Source organism: Oncorhynchus nerka, linkage group LG18 (genome assembly GCF_034236695.1).
Source record: "Oncorhynchus nerka isolate Pitt River linkage group LG18, Oner_Uvic_2.0, whole genome shotgun sequence".
NCBI classification, from domain to species: Eukaryota; Metazoa; Chordata; class Actinopteri; order Salmoniformes; family Salmonidae; genus Oncorhynchus; species Oncorhynchus nerka.
In genome coordinates, this window is record NC_088413.1 from 71,664,125 (window position 1) to 71,689,562 (window position 25,438).

The window sequence follows — 25,438 nt, forward strand, 5'->3', positions numbered from 1 at the left end:
ATATAATCTGTCAGTATGTACTAAGACAAGAGCAGCAGGTCTGGAGGTGTTTTATTCCTTGTTGAAGTCATAAACAGTCAGTTGTTGTGAGGCAGTTTTAGAAGTGAGGCACTGTACGTATTTACACATAATCTATATGTCTGCTCTGTCTCTGTCTCTCTGTTTGTCTTCCTCAGGATGAAAGCAGCTCCTCTGACCACAGTGACTTGGATAGCTCTGTCAGCCCTCTGCCGGCTGTGTGCCCACGCCTACCTGCAGCCCCCAATCCACAGAATGTACCCACAGTCAGGAAACAAGCTCTTCTGTTCCTGAAACCAGATATGCTGTGGCACCCTCTGTCTTCGGCAAGGAGGAGTACAACAGTGCCAAGGCCCGTCTCACTCAACTAAGACTGAGATGGTTAGCAGAGGTGTGTAGCAGCTGCATTGATGACACACACATACACACAGCCGTCCTGTAATTCCCTATAGAACCCATATGGAAGCTAACAACAAGAGCCCAAGAAGTTCCTCCCTTTAATTTCCTTCTTTCTTTCTCTTATCATTTTGCTGAGTGACTTAAGTCTCCGTTTTGCTTGCCATGTAGTGTCCTTGGGAGTCTTGAATGTCACTTGAAAATTAGTCACTAATGTTTAATGTAACTATGAACTATAAGGGGCATTATTAGCCAGTGGAACCACAACCTTTGTTTTTTATCTCTCGTTCTGCAGTGTCGTTGTCCTCCAGTAGGGGTTTCTCTCTGAGGAAGACTGACGACGACCCCCAACCTTCCATGGCGCCCCAGAACCACCACAGCACTCAGCAGGTCAGATAGATCAAATGAGAGCTGACCTGGGTTCAAATACTATTTTAAAATGTTCAATACTTTGAGCATTTGCTTTAGCCTGCCTGCAGTGCCAGGTGTGCAGGGTTGGGATAGTATGAAGCCGTTTTTATCTCAATATCAAATCATTTCTGGTTAACAATTAAGTACCTTACCTGTGATTGTTTTACATTAAAATGTTCAAAAAGAAACAAAAATAGCTTCTTAGCAAAGAGCAATTTCTCAATCAATAATTTTTCTAGGACTGTCTGGGAGTGGTCTGAGGAGGGGAAAATGTAAAACTACCTGTTATTGGCCGTGACGTGTGGAACTCTCTTTCTTATTGGTTTATTAACTAATTTACCGCCTGATGACGTCACCATCCAGATCAGAACTCCCATCAAGATAGCTTGAAATTTCAGGCAGTCTTTTCAAACAGCTCTTAAACTAAAAGGGCGTTATAATCATTTTCACAATTTCACAGTATTATTCCAACCACATAGTGTGGAAATATATATAAAACAGAGGAAAATAAAGATTTTGACTGCACTGGGCGTCAAACTAATTAACATAATAAAAATATCCCTATCAAAATCCGTCTGTTTAAGCTAGAGATATATTTTTTTTGTATAGCCTCAGTCCACCTCATCCGCCTGTCGGCCTTCCGTATCTGCGGTGAAAAGTGGCAGGGATACAGCACTATTTGTCAGACCAGGAGACATCCTGAAAATCGATTTTTGTCACAAACGTCTGGTTTGGCCTACTAACTAACATGCCTCTTCATGGAAAGATGAGAGTGCCACGAAAACGATGGTGTTTTCCATTTTGGTCTACGACCCCGACAAGCCCCACCGGACTCTTCTGAAGTAGGTACCGTCGATGTGCCAACTTTTGTCTGTAGTGTCCGAACCATTTGTGCTAAAAAATAATATGACCCCAATCACGAATATTATGGATATATTGGAACTAGTCAATACATGGTGGCTTCATTTAAGGATCTGCCCCTTTTTTCAATTTTCACCTAAAATGTCATACCCAAATCTAACTGCCTTTAGCTCAGAACCTGAAGCAAGGATATGCATATTCTTGATACGATTTGAAAGGAAACTCTTCGGAATTTGTGGAAATGTGAAATGAATGTAAGAATATAACACATTAGATCCAGTAAAAGATCATATAAAACAAAATCATGCATTTTTTTGTACCATCTGTGAAGTGCAAGAGAAAGGCCATAATGTATTATTCCAGCCACGGCACCATTTAAATGTTGGCCACTAGATGGCAGAAGTGTATGTGCCACATTTTTGGAATGAACCACTGCATTTCTGTTCGAAATGTTGTATCAAAACTGCCCTAATGTGCCTAATTGGTTGATTAGTAACTTTTCAAGTTCATAACTGTGCACTCTCCTCAAATAACAGCATGGTATTCTTTGACTGTAATAGCTACCGTAAATTGGACAGTGCAGTTAGATTAATAAGAATTTAAGCTTTCTGCCAATATAAGATATGTCTATATCCTGAGAAATGTGCTTCTTACTTACAAACTCATGCTAATCGCATTAGCCTACGTTATCTCAACCGTCCCGTGGGGGACACACTGATCCTATAGAGGTTAAATATCCAGACATAGTGGAGGCTCAATGAAGCTTGTCGTCTTGAGTACTTTCTTATTTCATTCTCCTTGGCACCAAAAATTAAAAGCATGTTGCTAGGGGACAGAATGCGGTCGGATATTCAAATAATAGGCATATGCAGTTGAAGTCGGAAGTTTACATACACTTAGGTTGGAGTCATTAAACCTCGCTATTCAACCACTCCACAAATGTCTTGTTAACAAACTATAGTTTTGGCAAGTCGGTTAGGACATCTACTTTGTGCATGACACAAGTAATTTTTCCACCAATTGTGTACAGACAGATTATTTCACTTATAATTCACTGTGTCACAATTCCAGTGGGTCAGAAGTTTACATAAATTGACTATGCCTTTAAACAGCTTGGGAAATTCCAGAAAATGATGTCATGGCTTTAGAAGCTTCTGAAAGGCAAATTGACATAATTTGAGTCAATTGGAGGTGTACCTGTGGATGTATTTCAAGGCCTACCTTCAAACTCAGTGCCTCTTTGCTTGACATCATGGGAAAATCTAAAGAAATCAGCCAAGACCTGAGAAAAAATTGTAGATCTCCACAAGTCTGGTTCATCCTTGGCAACAATTTCCAAACGCCTGAATGTACCACGTTCATCTGTACAAACAATAGTACGCAAGAATAAACAGCATGGGACCACACAGCCGTCATACCGCTCGGGAAGGAGATGCGTTCTGTCTCCTAGAGATGAACGTACTTTGGTGCAAAAAGTGCAAATCAATCCCAGAACAACAGCAAAGGACCTTGTGAAGATGCTGGAGGAAACGGGTACAAAAGTATCTATATCCACAGTAAAACGAGTCCTATATTGACATAACCTGAAAGGCCGCTCAGCAAGGAAGAAGCCACTGTGCCAAAACTGCCATAAAAAAGCCAGACTGGTTTGCAACTGCACATGGGGACAAAGTTTGTACTTTTTGGAGAAATGTCCTCTGGTCTGATTAAACAAAAATATAACTGTTTGGCCACAATGACCATTGTTATGTTTGGAGGAAAAAGGGGGAGACTTGCATGCCGAAGAACACCATCCCAACCGTGAAGCACGGGGGTGGCAGCAACATGTTGTGGGGTGCTTTGCTGCAGGAGGGCCTGTTGCACTTCACAAAATAGATGACATAATGAGGATGGAAAATGATGTGGATATATTGAAGCAACATCTCAAGACCTAAGTCAGGAAGTTAAAGCTTGGTCACAAATTGGTCTTCCAAATGAACAATGACCCCAAACATAAGTCCTGAGTTGTGGCAAAATGGCTTAAGGACAACAAAGTCAAGGTATTGGAGTGGCCATCACAAAGCCCTGACCTCAATCCTATTGAACATGTGTGGGCAGAACTGAAAAAGCGTGTGCGAGCAAGGAGACCTACAAACCTGACTCAGTTACACCAGCTGTGTCAGGAGGAATGGGCCAAAATTCACCCAACTTATTGTGGGTAGCTTGTGGAAGGCTACCCGAAATGTTTGACCTAAGTTAAACAATTTATAGGCAATTCTACCAAATACTAATTGAGTGTATGTACACTTCTGACCCACTGGGAATGTGATGAAAGAAATAAAAGCTGAAATAAATCATTCTCACTATTATTCTGACATTTCACATTCTTAAAATAAAGTGGTGATCCTAACTGACCTAAGACAGGGAATTTTTACTTGGATTAAATGTCAGGAATTGTGAAAAACTGAGTTTAAATGTAGTCGGCTAAGGTGTATGTCAACTTCTGACTTCATCTGTATATTACTCTGACATAATTTCCACGAAGGTGAGGATATATTGGAAGTTTTGAATATAACATACAGTACCAGTCATGGTAAATAATATTGACGATATCAAAACTATGAAATAACACATGTAGTAAACAAAAAAGTGTTTACAAATTAAAATTCTAAATCAAATAGACAAATGATCCATGGTATGACCATCTTAAAACAATTCCATATGTTAGCTTGGACTTTTAGGGGTTCTATGTTTCTGTTTTGTTTGCCATGTAATGTCCCTGTGTCTTGAATGGCATTTGACTAATGTACTAACTGATGGAGACTGATCAATAAAGTTCTGTCCTCCTATTATTTTTGGTTGAAGTTTGGTTTAACAGTATAAAGCAACCAGAATGGAGAAAGCATATTAAAACCACTTAGAATATATTTGTTACTATCCTATGGTAATGCAATACCCATAATGCAAATTTAGAACTTTTATTATAAAAAAAAAAATCAAACTGTCAAAATTGAATAAAGTACCATGATATTATAATTTTGTCCATATCACCCAGCTTTACAGAGAGAGCAGCAGGTCATAGAGCCCCACGGTAGCCGACGCGATGACCCCCCGACCTTCCACACCACCCCAGACCCACCACAGCACTCAGCAGGTCAGATAGATCGACTGAGAGCCGACCTGGGTTCAAATACTATTTAAAATCTTTCAAATACGTTGAGCATTTGCTTTAGTCAGCCTGGAGTGCCAGGTGGGCGGGATTTGTACTTTTGGTGCAATGAGCCATTTTGTATTTTGCATCACTGGATATGTAGTGTATGTGAACAACTGGGGAGTTACTGGTTTCGAACATAGAAATATAATTACTAGACTGGTTCCCCCATCACAGGCCATTGACTTGAATGGTGGGTTTCTGTTCTATTAGCTCTGTTTCTATGGTTTCTAAAATACATTCCTCTGCCTCTCAACTTGAGGTCCTACACCAGATAGTGGCTGCGCCAATGCCTATGTCAATGCCTGCAATCAGAATGCGGGTCAGGGTTCAGGATAACGTGTGTCTGATCCCAGTACCACATACAGTGGGGAGAACAAGTATTTGGTACACTGCCGATTTGGCAGGTTTTCCTACTTACAAAGCATGTAGAGGTCTGTAATTTTTAGAATAGGTACACTTCAACTGTGAGAGACGGAATCTAAATAAAAAAATCCAGAAAATCACATTATATGATTTTTAAGTAATTAATTTGCATTTTATTGCATGACATAAGTATTTGATACATCAGAAAAGCAGAACTTACCCTGCCGTAGCCTAGTGGTTAGAGCGTTGGACTAGTAACCGGAAGGTTACAAGGTTACAAGTTCAAACCCCCGAGCTGACAAGGTACAAATCTGTCGTTCTGCCCCTGCCCCTGAACAGGCAGTTAACCCACTCTTCCTAGGCCGTCATTGAAAATAAGAATTTGTTCTTAACTGACTTGCCTAGTTTAAATAAAGGTTTAAATATATATATATATATATATATGTTAGCAGCAGGGATTTTGGCCCACTCCTCAAACAGGCCTTCTCCAGATCCTTCAGGTTTCGGGGCTGTCGCTGGGCAATCCGGACCTTCAGCTCCCTCCAAAGATTTTCTATTGGGTTCAGGTCTGGAGGTCTGGAGACTGGCTAGGCCATTCCAGGACCTTGAGATGCTTCTTCCGGAGCCACTCCTTAGTTGCCCTGGCTGTGTGTTTCGGGTCGTTGTCACGCTGGAAGACCCAGCCACGACCCATCTTCAATGCTCTTACTGAGGGAAGGAGGTTGTTGGCCAAGATCTCGCGATACATGGCCCCATTCATCCTCCCCTCAATACGGTGCAGTCGTCCTGTCCCCTTTGCAGAAAAGCATCCCCAAAGAATGATGTTTCCACCTCCATGCTTCACGGTTGTGATGGTGTTCTTGGGGTTGTACTCATCCTTCTTCTTCCTCCAAACATGGAGTTTAGATCAAAAGGCTCTATTTTTGTCTCATCAGACCACATGACCGTCTCCCATTCCTCCTCTGGATCATCCAGATGGTCATTGGCAAACTTCAGATGGGCCTGGACATGCGCTGGCTTGAGCAGGGGGACCTTGCGTGCCCTGCAGGATTTTAATCCATGACGGCGTAGTGTGTTACCAATGGTTTTCTTTGAGACTGTGGTCCCAGCTCTCTTCAGGTCATTGACCAGGTCCTGCCATGTAGTTCTGGGCTGATCCCTCACTTTCCTCATGATCATTGATGCCCAACGAGGGGAGATCTTGTATGGAGCCCCAGACCGAGGGGGATTGACCGTCATCTTGAACTTCTTCCATTTTCTAATAATTGCGCCAACAGTTGTTGCCTTCTCACCAAGCTGCTTGCCTATTGTCCTGTAGCTCATCCCAGCCTTGTGCAGGTCTACAATTTAACACTGATGTCCTTACACAGCTCTCTGGTCTTGGCCATTGTGGAGAGGTTGGAGTCTGTTTGATTGAGTGTGTGGACAGGTGTCTTTTATACAGGTAATGAGTTCAAACAGGTGCAGTTAATACAGGTAATGAGTGGAGAACAGGAGGGATTCTTAAAGAAAAATTAACATGTCTGTGAGAGCCGGAATTCTTACTGGTTGGTAGGTGATCAAATACTTATGTCATGCAATAACAAGAAAATGAATTACTTAAAAATCATACAACGTGATTTTATGGATTCTTGTTTTAGATTTAGTCTCTCACAGTTGAAGTGTACCTATGATAAAAAATTACAGACCTCTACATGCTTTGTAAGTAGGAAAACCTGCAAAATCGGCAGTGTATCAAATACTTGTTCTCCCCACTGTAGGTTAGTGTATTTGTGTCTTCTTGCATGTATGTGTGAAAGAGAGTGAATGTTTAAAGTGAAATGTCAGCCACATGAGGGCCCTTTTGGCCTTGCTTGAGATTCAACTCTGGCTTCTATAATAAGGGTGTGTGTGTTCGTGTGTGAGCAGGCGGCCCAGCGTTACTACCAGGCCTATGGCCTCCTGCCTCGCATTTCACTGCAGAAAGAGGGTGCTGTGAAACACCATTACACCTGGCGACCGTGGCAGCTTGCACTGTGCCCAGGAGTCGCTAGTGCTCGATGGAACAAGGACAAACCTTCCCCTTACCCGGACGACGCTGGGCCAATTGTGCGCCGCCCCATGGGTCTCCTGGTCACGGCCGGCTGTGACAGAGCCTTTACACAAACCCAGAATCTCGAGTGGCACAGCTATCACTGTGATGCCTTAGACCACTGCGCCACTCAGGAGGCCCCCTAGGGGCAACTTCTACCTTAAGTGAAACTGGTGATGGTAATTATGATGGGGGTGATGATGTTCACTGCAGGTCCTGGCTGAGGTGTGTTCGTGGGACCTCGCCCCTGTTCCTGAGCAATACAAGAAGGTCTGTCACAGCCTGGCAGTGGGTGAGTATGTGGACACACACATTCCTACTGACCACAGCTGCTCCCGCCCTGCTATATTTCCTGCCACAGAGATGTCTAAACAACACATTGATCACAGAGTTTTGGATCAAAATTATTTTTAGGAACTATTTCTGGCTTAAGAAGGCGGCGAATGCCTTGGAAGGGAATCCTCAAAATGTTTCCAGGTTACTTAATATAGGTCATGTGTATCTACTTAGTGAGTTTGTATAAACTTGTCATTTTTCCAGTAGTTGGTATTATTTGTTGGTGAAATACTCTCTTGAAAGCAAAGCTATGAAAGTCAGACCTTTGTGTTTTTGCGTCCCTGAATGTTGTTTCAGAAGCATCTGCACCCACCAATACAAACTCTATGAGAAACACAGACATACAGTGCCTTCAGAAAGTATTCATACCCCTTGACTTATTCCACATTTTGTTTTGTTTCAGCCTGAATTCAAAATCGATTAAAGATATAAAAAATCTGATCCGTCTACACACAGTGCCCCGTAATGACAAAGTGAAGACATGTTTTTAGAGATTTTTGCTAATTTATTGAAAATGAAATACCGAAATATTTCATTTACAAAAGTATTCACAATCCTAAGTCAATACATCACCTTTGGCGGCGATTATGTCTGTGAGTCTTTCTGGGTAAGTCTCCAAGAGCACACCTGGATTGTGCAATATTTGCCCATTATTCTTTAAAAAAAAGTATTGCCATAGATTTTCAAGCAGATTTAAGTCAAAACTGTAACTCAGCCACTCAAGAACATTTACTGTCTCTTGTTAAGCAACTCCATTTGACCTTTTGTATTAGGTTATTGAAAGGTCAATTTATCTCCCAGTGTCTGGTGGAAAGCAGACTGAACCAGGTTTACCTCTAGGATTTTGCCTGTGCCTAGCTCCATTCCATTTCTGTTTTTATCCTGAAAACTGTTACAAGCATACCCCAAACATAATGCAGCCAACACTGTGCTTGAAAATATGGTGAGTGGCACTCAGTAATGTGTTGTATTTGAATTGCCCAGTAATGTGTTGTATTTGTATTCAGGACAAAAACTTAATTGCTTTGCCACATTTTTTACAATATTACTTTAGTGCATTTAGGATGCATGATTCCTTCTTTTCACTCTGTAAATTAGTATTGTGGAGTAACTACAATCCTCAGTTTTTCCTGTCATAGCCATTAAACTCTGCAACTGTTTTAAAGTCACCATTGGCCTCATGATGAAGTCCCTGAGCGGTTTCCTTCCTCTCTGGGAACTGAGTTAGGAAGGACAACCTGTGTCTTTGTAGTGACTGGTTGCATTGATACACCATCCAAAGCGTAATTAATAACTTCACCATGCTCAAAAGGATATTTAATGTCTGCTTTTTGAATGTTTACCCATCTACAAATAGGTTCCCTTCTTTGCGAGGGACTAGAAAACATCCCTTTTCTTTGTGGTTGAATTTGTGTTTGAAATTCACTGCTTGACTGAGGGACCTTATGTATAATTGTATGTGTGGGGTACAGAGTTCTCATTCAAAAATCATGTTAAACACTATTATTTCACAGGCCATAGCAAAGGGATTAAATACTCATTGACTCAAGACATTTCAGATTTTCATTTTTACATTATGGGGTATTGTGTGTAGGCCAGTGATCAAAAAATACAAATTTAATACATTTTAAATATTTTAAACTCTTTTTTTAACACAGTAAAATGTGGATAAATTCAAAGGGTGTGAATACTTTCTGAAGGCACTGTATGATACTGACTTGTAAGTCTCTGTGCTATGTCCCTATATGGCCTTGTAGGGGCCATATATTCAGTGGAACCGCTGATTCAGTACCCTCTGTTCAGTGATGGTAACAGCACCGCCCCGCTTTCTGCAGTAGCTTGACAGGCAGCGGTGAGTGTGCAGGACAGGCCAGGCTAGGTGTTTGTAGTTGTAAAATGGTCTAACTCTGACATTTGAGGCCGTCTTTTATACAAAATCTTGTCTCTCCACTCTCCCCCGCCCATGCCCTCGTAGTGTCTGGAGGAGTTGGACTCGAGTGTGAACCTGTTGGGTGATGGACCCTGTTCGGCCTGCTGTCAGCCTGTAGCCATACAGCCTCATACTGGCCAGCGCCTTTGCAGATAAACAGCAACACTGCATCGTACTGGCCAGTACCCTGGCAGGTAAACGGGCTCATTGATAACCTTTTTAAACTGATATACAAATATTATTAGCATTAGATCATTTATATAAATGGTGAAAAGCACAGGAGCCAGAATGGAACCTTGGGGGAGACCAGTTTTCAACTCCACATGGATACATTGCTATCTGTTTATGAGGTGGTTCTTGAAATGTGACCTAAGAATCAGAATCATGTCATTGTCCTACAGGAACAGGGCACCTGAAGTCAGTGAATCTGTCCCATAACGCCCTGTGCTCTATGGGTTTTGAGCTGGTCCTGAAGACTCTTGCCTCTTCAATGTCTCACTCAACTCAATCTGTCTGCCATCCGCTGTGGAACCACTGACCACCCTCCTTCAAAACATCTCAAACACACACACACAAATGCATACACCGACACACACACACACACACAAATTCAAATAAAGTTATTCTATTGTGTACTTTCACATTAATTAAGCATTGTTTGTCTAAAGAAATGCATAATCTATCACATGATCTACAGTAAGTATTTACTTAGTAGAGGAAATTTGTCCAGGAAGGTACACGATAAAGACTGCAAATCTAAGAAATGGATCAGTAAATTATGAGGAGTTTTTAATAGAATTTGTTGAAACAATTGGTTGCGTTTCTGGTCTGAGGCAGGCGCCTTGCAAGTTGAGTAAACATTTCACAGTTTGAAAAGGAAGTTTGTCATCCACTTATCTGCTGCACAACTTTGCCTTTGGTATTCAAGCTAAGAAACGTGTTGATATGGTAATTAGGATACAATGGTTGTACCTTAATTGTATATTTGACTTAATGACGAGCTATGGCAAGATGATATTTAGAGGAGCAAATGTAGTTGTCACACCCTGATCTGTTTCACCTGTCTTTGTGATTGTCTCCATTATCCCCTGTGTATTTTATACCTGTGTTCTCTGTTTGTCTGTTGCCAGTTCGTCTTGTTTGTCAAGTCAACCAATGTTTTTTGTCTCATGTCCTGCTTTTCCCAGTCTCTTTTTCTCGCCCTCCTGGTTTTGACCCTTGCCTGTCCTGACTCTGAGCCCTCCTGCCTGACCACTCCACTTGACCCTGCCTGCCGTCCTGTACGTTTGCCCCACCTCTGGATTATTGACCTCTGCCTACCCTGACCCTGAGCCTGCTTGCCTGCCGTCCAGTACCTTTGCCCCTCCTCTGGTTTACTGACCCCTGCCTGCCTTGACCTGCCTATTGCCTGCCCTTGTTCGATTATTAAACCATTGTTCATTCGCCATTGTCTGCATCTGGGTCTTACCTTCATACCTGATAGTAGTGATGGCTCCTCTGTAAGTAAGATTCATGTCAACTAGTAATGTTTAAACTGAGAACTCAACACTGACATATTGGGTGATAGTACTATGTCTAACTGCCTGGTCAAGGGCATACCATGAGATCTGGGATTTGATTGGTCCCTTGCTGAAAATGGAAAAGGAGTCACAGAGAACATGGTTCTCGTTGGTTCCTTTGTGTGTTCCACAGGATGACTGCTCACTGACCCACCTGAATCTGGCGGGAAATGGACTGATGGACAGCAGCATTTCCACCCTCGCCAGGTGTGTGTGGTTTCTCTCAACGTACACTACTGTTCAAAAGTTTGGGGTCACTTAGAAAAGTCCTTGTTTTTTAAAGAAAAGCACATTTTTGGTCCATTAAAATAACATCAAATTGATCAGAAATACAGTGTAAATGACTGTTGTAGCTGGAAACGGGCTGATAAAAAAAAAATGGAATATATATACATAGTTGAACAGAGACCCATTATCAGCAACCATCACTCCTGTGTTCCAATGGCATGTTGTGTTAGCTAATCCAAGTTTATAATTTTAAAAGGCTAATTGATCATTAGAAAACCCTCTTGCAATTAGGTTAGCAATTCTGAAAACTGTTGTCTGATTAAAGAAGGAATAAAACTGGCCTTCTTTAGACTAGTTGAGTACCTGGAGCATCAGCATTTGTGGGTTCGATTACAGGCTCAAAATGGCCAGAAACAAAGAACTTGTTCTTGTTCTGAAACTCGTCAGTCTATTCTTGTTCTGAGAAATGAAGACTATTCCATGCGTGAAATTGCCAAGAAACTGAAGATCTCGTACAACACTTTGTACTGCTCCCTTCACAGAACATTGCAAACTGGCTCTAACCAGAATAGAAAGAAGAGTGGGAGGCCCCAGTGAACAACTGAGCAAGAGAACAAGTACATTTGTGTCTAGTTTGAGAAACAGACGCCTCACAAGTCCTCAACTGGCAGCTTCATTAAATAGTACCCGCAAAACACCAGTCTCAATGTCAACAATGAATAGGCAACTCCGGGATGTTGGCCTTCTAGGCAGAGTTCCTCTGTCCAGTGTCTGTGTTCTTTTGCCCATCTTAATCTTCTATTTTCATTGGCCAGTCTGAGATATGGCTTTTTCTTTGCAACTCTGCCTAGAAGGCCAATGTCCCGGAGTCGCCTCTTTACTGTTGACTTTATATTTAGCTAGTTGAGCTGCCTGGGTGTTTTCCAAGTGTCTGCCCTGTACATTACCTCTAGTTCATGTGACCTGACTGTCCAGTACTGAGATCTGTATGTTCTGTGTGTCCTGTTGTCCAGGTGTCTGCCTCTCTGTCCCTCCATGGTGTCTGTGGACCTGGCATGGAACCCAGCGGTGACCTCAGCGGGACTCCACAGCATCCTCTCCAACCGGCGACCTTTGACCTATCTCAACCTCCAAGGTACAGTAGGCCTATAGTAGTCTGTTGGTTCTCAGTCTGATTCTGTCTCTTTCTTAGTCCTAATTTGTTACCTCTCTCTCTTTATTCAGGTTGTCAGGTAGCCGGACCCTGGGACAGCTCTAGTTTGGACGACTTGTCAGACCAGGTCCAGGACCTGTGGCTGTGGCTGTGCTCCCAGGTGCTCAAAAAACTGGACTGCAAGGCGCTGCAGCAGATCTGGGGCCAGAGGAGGCCCGGGGGCTGCTTCCTCTCCAGGGATGCCAAGTGCCTGCTCACTACTGCCCCTTCACTGTGAGTTTTGACACCTTTAAAGACTGGTGTCGCTTCGATTCCAATGTGTACACTTGAGATGATTTACATTCCTTGTTCCTCATATTTGAGGCATCATTTGGTGACACAGGCTGCAGAGGGATCTCGGCACCAATATTTTGAATGCATTATGTAGGTATAATTATTACAGGGTGTGTGTGGGAACTCTTTCAAGACTGTTGGAAAAGTTTTCCTCAAGAAACTGGTTGAGAGAATGCCTTGATGACAGCTTTTCACTCTTGACAAAGGGTAGCTAGCTACCTTGAAGAACCTCAAATATACCATTTGTTCAACACTGTTTTTCTACTATTATTCTACAATGTAGAAAATAGTTTTTAAAAAATAAGAAAAACCATTGAATGAGTAGGTGTGTCCAAACTTTTGACTGGTACTGTACGTGTAAATTGAGTCTGTATTTGTATTTTGTCTAAGTTTTGTGAGTATTCAATGGAAAACACAAATATTAAGTGAACATAATCATCATTATTTAACTCTATTTGCCATGGTGCTTTTTTTCCATGCAACCCCCCAACAGTTGCTGACTGACTGAAGAAATGGTCAAGCTGAGAAATTATTAAATTGCCTTATTCTGTCAAGTTCCCCCCTAGTCTCTTCCCACAGCCGCTGTATCTCCAACACCAACACTGGAGCGTCATGAGTCTTGCAAATGAAACCGTTTTCACACCCAACTTGGTGTGAGTTTCTAAAGACACACAGCTTCACACTGTGGTTTCATTCCTTTTTAGTTAACCCACTGACTGGCCTTCTTCTCACTGTTTAATGTTTCTACAGAGGAGGGTTTTGGGTGAGCGTCAAGATACTGTTGGAAAGTGCCTAGTCACACATCAGTGTTGTCACCTCAGTGTATCACTATATCACTCAGAGATTGGGCCAAAGCCATTATGGTTAGGATAACTAATTTCATCACCTGTTATTGTAATTTCCCATTTCTAAAAAGCAATTACTAAATGGTTTCTGTTAGTTCAACTTGTGGATGGTGCTACTGCCACCTTGATAACTATTTAAGCATACCCATGTGTGTAAAGGGCTGCTAACCACTCTTATGGTTGGGACATTTTTGAAAACATGCACAAACCTTTTCACAGTTTGAAAGATGTAGTATGCATGCATACTGAAATACTTTCTAGAAAGTGCAGCAAGTACATATTAGTGGTCACAGTGTCTTCCCACAGCTGCTGTGTCTTACCTATTTGAGGGAAACCAGACTATAACATGCATGTGATTATGCTCTAGTCTAGCTAGAATCCTCTCAGAAGCAGATATATAAAAATTACACTATATAAACCTCAGTTTTTTTTATTTGAGTCTCCCAAAAATTGCAACCCTTCCCATTTGGCTTTACAGCATTTTATTTAACCAGTAGACCTGTATTTGTTTTAGGAACTCAGTCGTGACTTATTGTTGAGAGTTATTCAAGTAGAATACACAAGGTGTATCTTTTGAAGACAGGCTGCAGAGGGATCTCAGGCATTTACAGTGCCTTGCGAAAGTATTCGGCCCCCTTGAACTTTGCGACCTTTTGCCACATTTCAGGCTTCAAACATAAAGATATAAAACTGTATTTTTTTGTGAAGAATCAACAACAAGTGGGACACAATCATGAAGTGGAACGACATTTATTGGATATTTCAAACTTTTTTAACAAATCAAAAACTGACAAATTGGGCGTGCAAAATTATTCAGCCCCCTTAAGTTAATACTTTGTAGCGCCACCTTTTGCTGCGATTACAGCTGTAAGTCGCTTGGGGTATGTCTCTATCAGTTTTGCACATCGAGAGACTGAAATTTTTTCCCATTCCTCCTTCCAAAACAGCTCGAGCTCTGTGAGGTTGGATGGAGAGCATTTGTGAACAGCAGTTTTCAGTTCTTTCCACAGATTCTCGATTGGATTCAGGTCTGGACTTTGACTTGGCCAATACATTTTATATTTCACAGGTTGATTTTTCCAATGTAAAGTGTCCAAAAGGGAGACACCAAGACCCTTTTTCTCGACTGCATTCCAGGGAGATAGTATACATAAATAGCAAGGGTTTTATTGTGAAACTAAGGAGACCGTTTTGAATAAGTTTCAGTATTTAATTCAATGAAAATTGCAGTAGCAATGCAAGTGACTTTAAAGACTGCCATTCCATCCAGACAGTTGTGTATGAAAATAATATAAAGCTAAGCTATGACAGCGTGTTCATCTGGAAAAAAAACAGACAGAACATGTATGCTCAGACCTGTGCCCAGGGCAGTCATGGGTAAATGGTATCTCATTTGCATAGCTTCAATTTTTTACAGGTATTCCCTGCATCCACATCACTGGCAAGTGCATCAATCAGTTGTTCTTTGTATTTATTGACCAGTTTGTTGCAGACACCTTTCAGCTTCCACAAGCTGCGACAAATAGAGTCCAGTATAGCAGTGATGTTATCCTGCAAGCAAAAATATAGAGCTATATCTCAAACAGAATGCGTTAGTTTGTGTCTCAAATTGGTGACACAAATTAACTTGCTTACATAACATTGTGAGAATTGCAGAAAAATACAGTTGAAGTCGGAAGATTACATACACCTTAGCCTACATTTTAACTCAGTTTTTCATCATTCCTGACATTTAATCCTAGTTAATTCCCTGTCTTAGGTCAGTTAGGATCAACACTTTATTTTAAGAATGTGAAATGTCAGAATAATAGTAGAGATAATTATTTATTTCAGCTTTTATTTCTTTGATCACATTCCCAGTGGGTCAGAAGTTTAAATACACTCAATTAGTATTTGGTAGAATTGCCTATAAATTGCCTTCCACAAGCTACCCACAATAAGTTGGGTGAATTTTGGACCATTCCTCCTGACACAGCTGGTGTAACTGAGTCAGGTTTGTAGGCCTCCTTGCTCGCACACGCTTTTTCAGTTCTGCCCACACATGCTTTTTCAGTTCTGCCCACACATTTTCTATAGGATGGAGGTCAGGGCTTTGTGATGGCCACTCCAATACCTTGACTTTGTTGTCCTTAAGCCATTTTGCCACAACTCAGGACTTATGCTTGGGGTCATTGTTCATTTGGAAGCAATTTGTGACCAAGCTTTAACTTCCTGACTGAGGTCTTGAGATGTTGCTTCAATATATCCACATAATTTTCCATCCTCATTATGTCATCTATTTTGTGAAGTGCACCAGTCCCTCCTGCAGCAAAGCACCCCCACAACATGTTGCTGCCACCCCCGTGCTTCACGGTTGGGATGGTGTTCTTCGGCATGCAAGTCTCCCCCTTTTTCCTCCAAACATAACAATGGTCATTATGGCCAAACAGTTATATTTTTGTTTCATCAGAGAGAGGACATTTCTCCAAAAAGTACAATCGTTGTCCCCATGTGCAGTTGCAAACCGTAGTCTGGCTTTTTCATGGCGGTTTTGGAGCAGTGGCTTCTTCCTTGCTGAGTGGCATTTCAGGTTATGTCAATATAGGACTTGTTTTACTGTGGCTATAAATACTTTTGTACCTGTTTCCTCTAGCATCTTCACAAGGTCCTTTGCTGTTGTTCTGGGATTGATTTGCACTTTTTGCACCAAAGTAGGTTTATCTCTAGGAGACAGAATGCATCTCCTTCCTGGCTGCGTGGTCCCATGGTTTTTATACTTGCATACTATTGTTTGTACAGATGAACGTTGTACCTTCAGGCGTTTGGAAATTGCTCCCAAGGATAAACCAGACTTGTGGAGGTCTACAATATTTTTCTGAGGTCTTGGCTGATTTCCCCATGATGTCAAGCAAAGAGACTCTGAGTTTGAAAGTAGGCCTTGAAATACATCCACAGGTACACCTTCAATTGACTGAAATTTTCCAGACTTTTCCAAGCTGTTACATGGCACAGTTAACTTGGTGTATGTACATTTCTGACCCACTGAAATTGTTATACGGTGAATTATAAGTGAAATAATCTGTCTGTAAACAATTGTTGGAAAAATGACTTGTGTCATGCACAAAGTAGATGTCCTAACCGACATGCCAAAACTATAGTTTGTTAACAAAACATTTGTGGAGTGGTTGAAAAGCAAGTTTTAATGACTCCATCCTAAGTGCATGTCAACTTCCGACTTCAACTGTTGCTGTATAAAGTGGTTTCTCAATCATTTCAATATGATGCTGACTAGGCTTTATTATTACTATAATGTACTGCACACTGATGAGATTGGTGTGTTAAAACTACAAAGTTAATATTTGTATGATGTTTATTAGAGAGTGTAAAACCTAACGTGAGATTATTCTGTGATTGTAAAAGGGAAGGTGAGCAATCTATCATCATTACCTTGCTCTTATCACCATTCAGCTTGGTCTTGATCTTGTTGATGATGCGCTTACACAAAAAGCAGGTACCTGGAAGGACAGCTTTGATCTGAGGGAGAGGGAGACATTTTAGGCAACAAAAATGACCAGGTATTTACTTAAATATGACATGGCAAAATGGTATCACCAAATAATGACATAAACCTTGATGTACGTTTCTTTCTTTCTTTGGGATTAATTCAAACAAGCATCGCAAGGCTTAGTCTGTTTCTTCTCTCTTGACATGTTTGGCATGACAATGGGTTACAAGGATTTGGGATTTTTTTTCATCTTCATGTTACCACATGCAAACCACAATTTCTTTAGTCTACCCATCTAGCACATACCATTCTGAAAACCATATATTTCATAGAGCTTGGTGAGAGTGTTATTGGCCTGTGGTTATTTTGCAAACAACCTTCCCACAACTTTCTGGGAAAGGTGCAGGATATTTGCTTACCACAGACGTCAAATTGATTTCTATTCCACGTTGGTTCAACGTAATTTCATTGAAATGACATGGCTACAACATTTATTCAATCAGTGTGTGCCCAGTGGTTTGGCTTTGGAACATTCTCAGCACAACCTCGAGTGTAGGGGGCAGTATTTTGATGTTTGGATGAAAAACATACCCAAATTAAACTGCCTATTTCTCAGGCCCAGAATCTAGAATATGCATATAATTGTCAGATTAGGATAGAAAACACTCTAAAGTTTCCAAAACTGTCAAAAAATATTGTCTGTGAGTATAACAGAACTGATATTGCAGGCGAAAACCTGAGGAAAATCCAACCCGGGAAGTGGCTTCTATTTTGAATGTTATGCTATGTTCCATAGCCAGCCTTCGCTCCATTTAAAGGAATATCAACCAGATTCCCTTTCCTATGGCTTCCCCATGGTGTGAACAGCCTTTAGACATAGTTTCAGGCTTTTATTTTGAAAAATGAGCGAGAAAGATCACATCGCGTCATTGTATGGCTGGGTGCCAGTAGCGTTATGTATGCGCAACAGCTTGGAGCAGCCATTTTCTCTCTCTCTCCTATTGACGAAGCTACAGTCCCGGTTGATATTTTATCGATTATATATTGTAAAAACAACCTGAGGATTGATTATAAAAAACGTTTGAAATGTTTCTACGAATATTACACATACTGTTTAGATTTTTTGACTGCGATGTCGTGACCGCTCGAGCCTGTGGATTTCTGAACATAACGCGCCAACCAAATGGAGGTATTTTGATATAAAAATAATCTTTATGGAACAAAAGGAACATTTATTGTGTAACTGGGAGTCTCGTGAGTGCAAACATTCGAAGATCATCAAAGGTAAGTGATTTAATGTATTGCTTTTCTGACTTTCGTGACCAATCTACTTGGCTGCTAGCTGTTTGTAATATTTTGTCTACTGAGAGAGATGTCCTTACATAAACGCTTGGTATGCTTTCGCCGAAAAGCTTTATTGAAATCTGACACGCCAGGTTGATTAACAACAAGCTAAGCTGTGCTTTGCTTTGCTATATTGCACTTGTGATATCACGAAAATGTAATATTTTTTGTAATTTAATTTGAATTTGGCGCACTGCAATTCAGCGGAGGTTGACGAAAATGATCCTGCTAACGGGATGGGTGCATCAAGAAGTTTTTAAGGAACTTCTCAAAAAAATAATTTTCTTGGCATTTCATTACTTTATCATAAGCTTTCCTAAAAGTTCAAACATGGTTACATTTACATTTTGGTAATGTTCTAGGAACGTTCTCCAACTGGTTTGACATCATGAATGTTCTGAAATAGTTCAGAGAAAGTTAAGAAACGGTTCTTCTGTGGCAATTTCAGTTCTTCAGCATAACATTTCCTAAAGTTGTTTTCATTTGTCTATTTAGTCATGTTCTTAAATCTTTCAGAGAATGTTTAGAAAACCATTTAAAAAAAATCAACTTTCCTAACATTCAGAGAACGTTCTAAGAATGTTATTTAAAAACATACATGCCATGCTCAGCATGAACAAAACTCTCTCTATCCTCTGTCTTGTTATGCATGTTCACTGAGGCCAAACTCCCTGCCATCCAAGACCTCTTTACCAGGCGGTGTCAGAGGAAGGCCCTAAAAATTGTGAAAGACTGCAGCAATCCAAGTCATAAACTATTCATTATGCTACCCCACGGCAAGCAGTACCGGAGTGCCAAGTCTTTGTCCAAAAGGCACCTAAACAGCTTCTACCCTCAGGCAATAAGACTGCTGAACAGTTAATCAAATTGCTACCAGGACAATTTAAATTGAACCCCTTTGTTATTTTGTTATTTATCTAAATTGACTCCCTTGCACTGGCTCTATGCACACTCACTAGACTCAATCTACACACTCACACATACTACACTGACACTCCAACACACTCATACGCTCACACACACACACACACACACATGGATATTGACGACACTCACACATAGACACACTCCCACATACACTGCTGCTACTCTGTTCATTAAATATCCTGATTGCCTAGTCACTTTTACCCCTACCCACATGCACATGCTATATTATCTCAACTACCCCGTACCCCTGCACATTGACTTGGTTCTGGTACTTAGTACCTTGTAACTAGCCTCGTTATTGTTTTTGTTGAGTTACAATTTCCTTTTGTATTCAGCAAATATCTGTTACTTTTGAACTCTGTACTGTTGGGAATGGGCTTGTAAGTAAACATTTCACTGTAAAGTATTCGGCGCATGTGATGAACAGGATTTGATTTTTTTCAGGTGCCCACCAATTGGCCACACCTGATCTTATTGGGTGCTTGTTTCCTTTGAAATGGAGTCTATTTTAATAGATGAACATTTTCAGCTTTGAATGTTTAAACAAAACATGGCATGCTAGATCCATCCTGGTGGCTCAATGGACTAATTCCATGGAAAGAGATGCCGTGTTACAATAAAAAAAATACATGTTTTTGCATAATTAATGAATAAGGAATTTCCATGTGTCCTATCTGTGCTTGGAGTTCAAAGAAATAAGCTAGCAGTGTTATTAAAAGTCTTATTGGAACATTTAGTGGAAGTTAAGGTTTAAAAAAACTAAATTACATAGAATTTCCCTTCTCAAAGCATTAATATAACCTCCCAGAAAAACATTAAAGGAACCAGAATAAAACGTTCTTAGAACCTCCCTGCAACATAAAAATAAACATTCACAGAACAGACAATGTTCTGTTTTACTGGTCAGGAAAAATATGGCTTCTTTCCCACATCCAATGTTAAACCAAAAACATACGTTCCCACACCTTCCAACAAACCAAATGTGCTAGCTGGGTATTGCGTAGGGCAGTGTTTCACAACTACAGTCCTTGAGTATCCCCAATAGTACAAATTATTTTGTAGACCTGGACAAGCATACCTGATTCAACTTAACTAGTCTTCAAGCCCTCAATGAGTTGAATCAGGTGTTTTTGTCCGGGGCTACAAATAAAATGTTTGCTGTTGGGGGTACTCACTAATACAATACAATGAAAAGTCCCCCACAGTACCTCGGCATGGTTGTCATCTCTGTCCATTAGGTAGTTCCCCCACATGTCCTCCTCCTCTCTCAGACTCCCCCCACCTTGAGACTTGAAGGACTGAGCAAAGGCTACCCCCCCCACACACACACACACAAAAAAGACTATTAGCATTGTCATTTTAATATATTTTTGCAAAGCAGTGAATTCTTTACAACAGCTAAATGGTCACTCCATTGGGATTCAATCCCTTTTTGACAGCACCACTTTTTGATTTGAACAATTCCATATTTGTCCATTGTAGAATTGCTCAGGAAGTGACCTTTTAGACCTGAATGCCCAAACATTAAAGAGATAAAGTTGCTCAAAGTTCTCCCATTTTGCATCCCCCTCCGTACCATGAGACATCCATGTCTTCATTATTGGGAAATATTCAATGGTTGAGATTATCATAATTTAAAAGCTTACAAACAGGGCAGTCAAATATTTTATCATTTCTGGGGATAAATATATATACATATATATGTTATATTTTAATATGAATGATCCAAAACGCGTAAACTTCAATTTTTTTCATGTTCACAGACCCTATTTTACATCCTCTAAAGTATTTGTGTTGTGCCCGCCATGGGTTGAGATACATCATGCTCTTGTGGATACAGTGGATATTATGTTTCGGCTGATAAATGCACTAAAATATGAATCAAATTGAAATGTTCAAATGGTACCACAAAGATGGTTGGAGGTCCACACCAGAGAATGTTGACTTGAATGGGAATATCTGTTGTTATAAATTATACTGTCAATCCTCCATAGGAAACCTATTGGAATCATAAAAGATACCAGAATAGACATGACCATATAAATTGAAATTAGGCGGCGGGTGGACCGGCGGTCATCTTTGTGGTAGGAATTAGAAGTAAAATGTTGAATTCAATTAAAATGTCAATGGTTTACCATCTAAATTGCAGTCATCTGAAGGGATAGATCCATTCTATGAATTACTTTCTATGATTGAAAGGACACCTATACTATATTCAGAAGCATGTTGTGTCTCAACACAAATAGCTCAGATAATAGAAAGGGTCTAAGCTACAACATATGTGAACATGAAAATAAATCTAAGTTTAAGCGTTTTTAGATAATTGACGTTAACGGTTTTAAAAATTACAATTCTTTATAAAAACATAAAAAAATATTCAAGACATAATAAAATACTGTCGTTTGACAACACTTTGTAAACTTTTGAATTATATCAAACTCAACTGTTTATCTTCTCCAGTAATGAAGACATGGATGTCTCATGGTATGGTGGGGTATGCAAAATAGGTCAACTTTGAGCACCTTTGTCTCCTGAATATTTTGGCACTCGGGGCCAAAATGTTACTTTCTAAACACTTCTTCCATGGGCAAACATGTATTGTATTAAAACGGATTTACCCTAAAGCTGGATTTTGATATGTCATATTCCTGACTTTTCACCCATATTTCACAAAAGAAGACCCATATATTTACCTGCACAAACCAGCAGAAGAACGATAGTGATGACCCTCATCTTCTTCTCAGTGAAAAGGTAGAAATGGATAATAAAACAACTGTTGTAAGCCAGTGTAGTTAACTTGGTCCTGGTTGGATAGCACAGAACGTCTGCTCTTTTCTACCCATTGCCTCTGGCTTGATTGGTTGCCGTTGTGGAGGGGAAGGAGCGTTGTTAGCAAGGTTGAGGGATTGGATCTGAGACCGGGTGGGGGGGGGCAATATTGTCGTTTAAGGTATTTTATAAATGGGCATTGAAACACTATCAGTCTTCAAAGCGAAGATCAGAAAGCTGACTTCCTTTTTCACTAGCTGTACCACAAATACAGATAACTGCCCAAATAAAGGAAACACCAACAGAGTTTCTTAATAGGGTGTTGGGCATCCACGAGCCAGAACAGCTTCAATTCACCTTGGCATAGATTCTACAAGTTTCTGAAACTCCACTGGAGGGATGCCACTCCTTTCTTCCACAATAATTCCATAATTTGGTTTCATGTTGATCGTGGTGGAAAATGCTGTCTCAGCGACCACTCCAGAATCACCCATAAGTGTTCAATTGGGTTGAGATCTGGTGACTGAGATGACCATGGCATATGGTTAACATTATTTTCATGCTCATCAAACCATTCAGTGACGACTCGTGCCCTGTGGATAAGGGCATTGTCATCCTATGGGGGCATAGCCATGGTAGCCAAAATATTGGCCTGCCCAGCATTGTTATTCAAGACCCTAAGCATGATGGGATGTTAATTTCTTAATTAACTCAGGAACCAATTTGTAAGTCGCTCTGGATAAGAGCGTCTGCTAAATGACTTAAATGTAATGTAAATGAACCATGTGTGGAAGCACCGACTTTCATATAATTGTATCTATCCCTCATTTAGTCCAGTGTTTCCATTATTTTGGCAGTTACCTGTAAATGCAATATCCTGACTTGTGGCAACTCAGTGTGCGGCCTAAAATTCTCACAACCTAGAGCCAACACGTTTTCTAAATGTGTACACAATTGTCAAGCCCACTTGCATTTTATATGATAGAAGTGCTCTCCTAACCATGCTAATGCATGCCATTGAAATTAAATTGAAATCTGCAGGGATTTTAATCTGAAATTAGCTGACCACATTGCCTCTCCCCAATGTTTCAACATTTAATGTCACGTATACAAGTACAACAGTGAAATGCCTTTTTTGCTACTGTAGCTTAACCACAACAATGCAGTAGACAATAACAATGTAATACTAAAAATAACAAGGTAGAACAAAAACACACAAGATATAAAAATAAGAAATAAAAAGAACACGATAAAGTAAGTAAGGATAGGATATACAGAGTCAGGTCTAGTACCATAACTATAATGTGCAGGGATACTGGAGTGACAGAGATAGATATGTATTGGGGTAAGGTGACTAGGCATCAAGTTATATAATAAGCAGAGTAACAGCAGCATATATGATGATTGTATGTGACTGGGTGTAAGTGTGTGTAGAGTCAGTATAAATGTATGTGCATATTATGTGTGTGTGAGCAAATTATGGAGTGAGTGTGTGTGTGTGTGTAGGGCCTTGTGAGTGTGCATAGAGACAGTGCAAAAATATGAATAAAATACAAAGGTCAACTCAGATAGTCTGTGTATCCACTTTGTTAGCTATTTAGTTAGCTATTTAGCAGTCTTATGGCATGGGGATAGAAGCTGTTCAGGAGCCTGTTGGTGTCAGACTTGATGCACCGGGACCAATTTCCATGCGGAAGCAGAGAGAACAGTCTATGGCTTAGGTGGTGATATAGAGGTCCTGGATGGCAGGGAACTCGGGCCCCAGTGATGTACTGGGCTGTCCACACATGCGATCGAGGGTGGTGCTGTTGCCATACCAAGCAGTGATGCACCAGTCAAGATGCTCTCAATGGTACAGCTGTAGAACTTTTTGCGGATTTGATGGCACATGCTAAACATTTTCAACGTCCTGAGGGCCATCTTCTTTCGTGCCTTCTTCACGACTGTGTGTGTGTGTGTGTGTGTGTGTGTGTGTGTGTGTGTGTGTGTGTGTGTGTGTGTGTGTGTGTGTGTGGACCATTTTTAAGTTCTTAGTGATTTGGACACAGAGGAACTTGAAACTCTCTACCCACTCCCCTACAGGCCCGTCGAGTTGGAGGGGGCATGAGGGTAGTGTGGAGTGCTATTGACATTGTGACCTACTTTTTGTGTGTCTACCAGTGGAGGCTGCATGCTGAGGGGAGGACAGCTAATAGTAATGGCTGGAATGAAGTCAATGAAATGGTATCAACCAACTGGAAACCACATGATTGATACCATTCCATTTCATCCATTATTATGAGCCGTTCTCCAATCAGCAGCCTGCACTGGTATGAACTGACATGTATATGTAATAGTGATGCACGGGTTGACTCATAACATGCAGTCCCCGTGGTTATATCTGCGGGGCAGACGGGTTTAGAGTAATTAAATATTGTGAGGCTGAAGGGTGGATGGGTGGCTGGCGGGTTGAATAAAGAGAAACAATACCTCAAAAAAATCCATAAATGAATAGTTCTTGTGGAATTTATATAGGCTACGTTGAGGTTTTTCTTTCATTATTTAGGTGATCTGGTATTGTGCATAAGCCTAAACTTTAGGGCTTAAGTGTATGCATGCCTACACATCCAATCACCAAATAATGCTTTTGGGAACAGGCAGAAAACCAAATAATGCTTTTGGGAACAGGCAGAAAACCAAATAATGCTTTTGGGATCGGGAAGAAAAAGTTAACCTCAATCCACAGAGGCAAAAAGGACATTGTCGAAGTTTAATTCAATAAGACAAAAGCTGTGAAAAGAGAGTTGAAAATAAAGAGGAGGAAGAGACAGAAAAGTAATGTTTGGAAAAGATTTGGTGAAGTGGTTAAAGAGGATGGATGATAGCAGTGCCGGCTATGTTGACTTCTTTCTTACTGCATCTTGAGAGAATGCAATGCTCAGATGCAATCTGAAGAGGTGCTGTCTTCATCATATTATTTCAACTACATAAAATGTGCATCGAAGCCAAAATCAAATCTTATCAGAAACATGATGGATGTTTTCACAGCTTTCTTTTTCCTTACAACCTGTCAAATTTAATTTGTACACATTTGCACAGATTTTTTTTGCGTTATTGTAATTTCTCCTCATTCATTAAACGTCTTTGATCCGCGAAAGATGACAGAGAACTTTACCGATGTCAACTAGATTGAAGCATTCATTCTATCGTTCTATAACATTATTCTGTTGAGCAACGG

General features: G+C 40.6%; 2 protein-coding genes across 3 annotated transcripts in view; one reads left to right on the forward strand and one right to left on the reverse strand.

The window, feature by feature from the left end:
• The window catches only part of LOC115146677 (tonsoku-like protein), a 44,852-nt gene that overhangs the window by 3,219 nt on the left and 16,195 nt on the right, over window positions 1-25,438 (forward strand). The window contains exons 2-9 of one of the 2 annotated variants that reach the window (XM_065004322.1): window positions 177-409; window positions 710-804; window positions 4,721-4,819; window positions 7,527-7,605; window positions 9,625-9,773; window positions 9,981-11,345; window positions 12,380-12,501; window positions 12,591-12,792. In XM_065004322.1, the coding sequence (XP_064860394.1) occupies window positions 11,215-11,345; window positions 12,380-12,501; window positions 12,591-12,792 (455 nt within the window). In that variant the 5' untranslated portion in view covers window positions 177-409; window positions 710-804; window positions 4,721-4,819; ... (1 more) ...; window positions 9,625-9,773; window positions 9,981-11,214. The remainder of the gene's footprint in view (window positions 1-176; window positions 410-709; window positions 805-4,720; window positions 4,820-7,526; window positions 7,606-9,624; window positions 9,774-9,980; window positions 11,346-12,379; window positions 12,502-12,590; window positions 12,793-25,438) is intronic. The other variant, XM_065004323.1, reaches the window with a different exon arrangement.
• Window positions 14,432-22,400, reverse strand: LOC115146412 (antimicrobial peptide NK-lysin-like). Its single transcript, XM_029688460.2, has 4 exons — window positions 22,146-22,400; window positions 20,661-20,761; window positions 17,124-17,210; window positions 14,432-15,248 (listed from the first exon to the last, which is right to left on the reverse strand). The coding sequence occupies exons 1-4, from the start codon at window positions 22,183-22,185 to the stop codon at window positions 15,087-15,089; spliced, it is 390 nt and encodes a 129-aa protein (XP_029544320.1). The 5' UTR covers window positions 22,186-22,400; the 3' UTR covers window positions 14,432-15,086.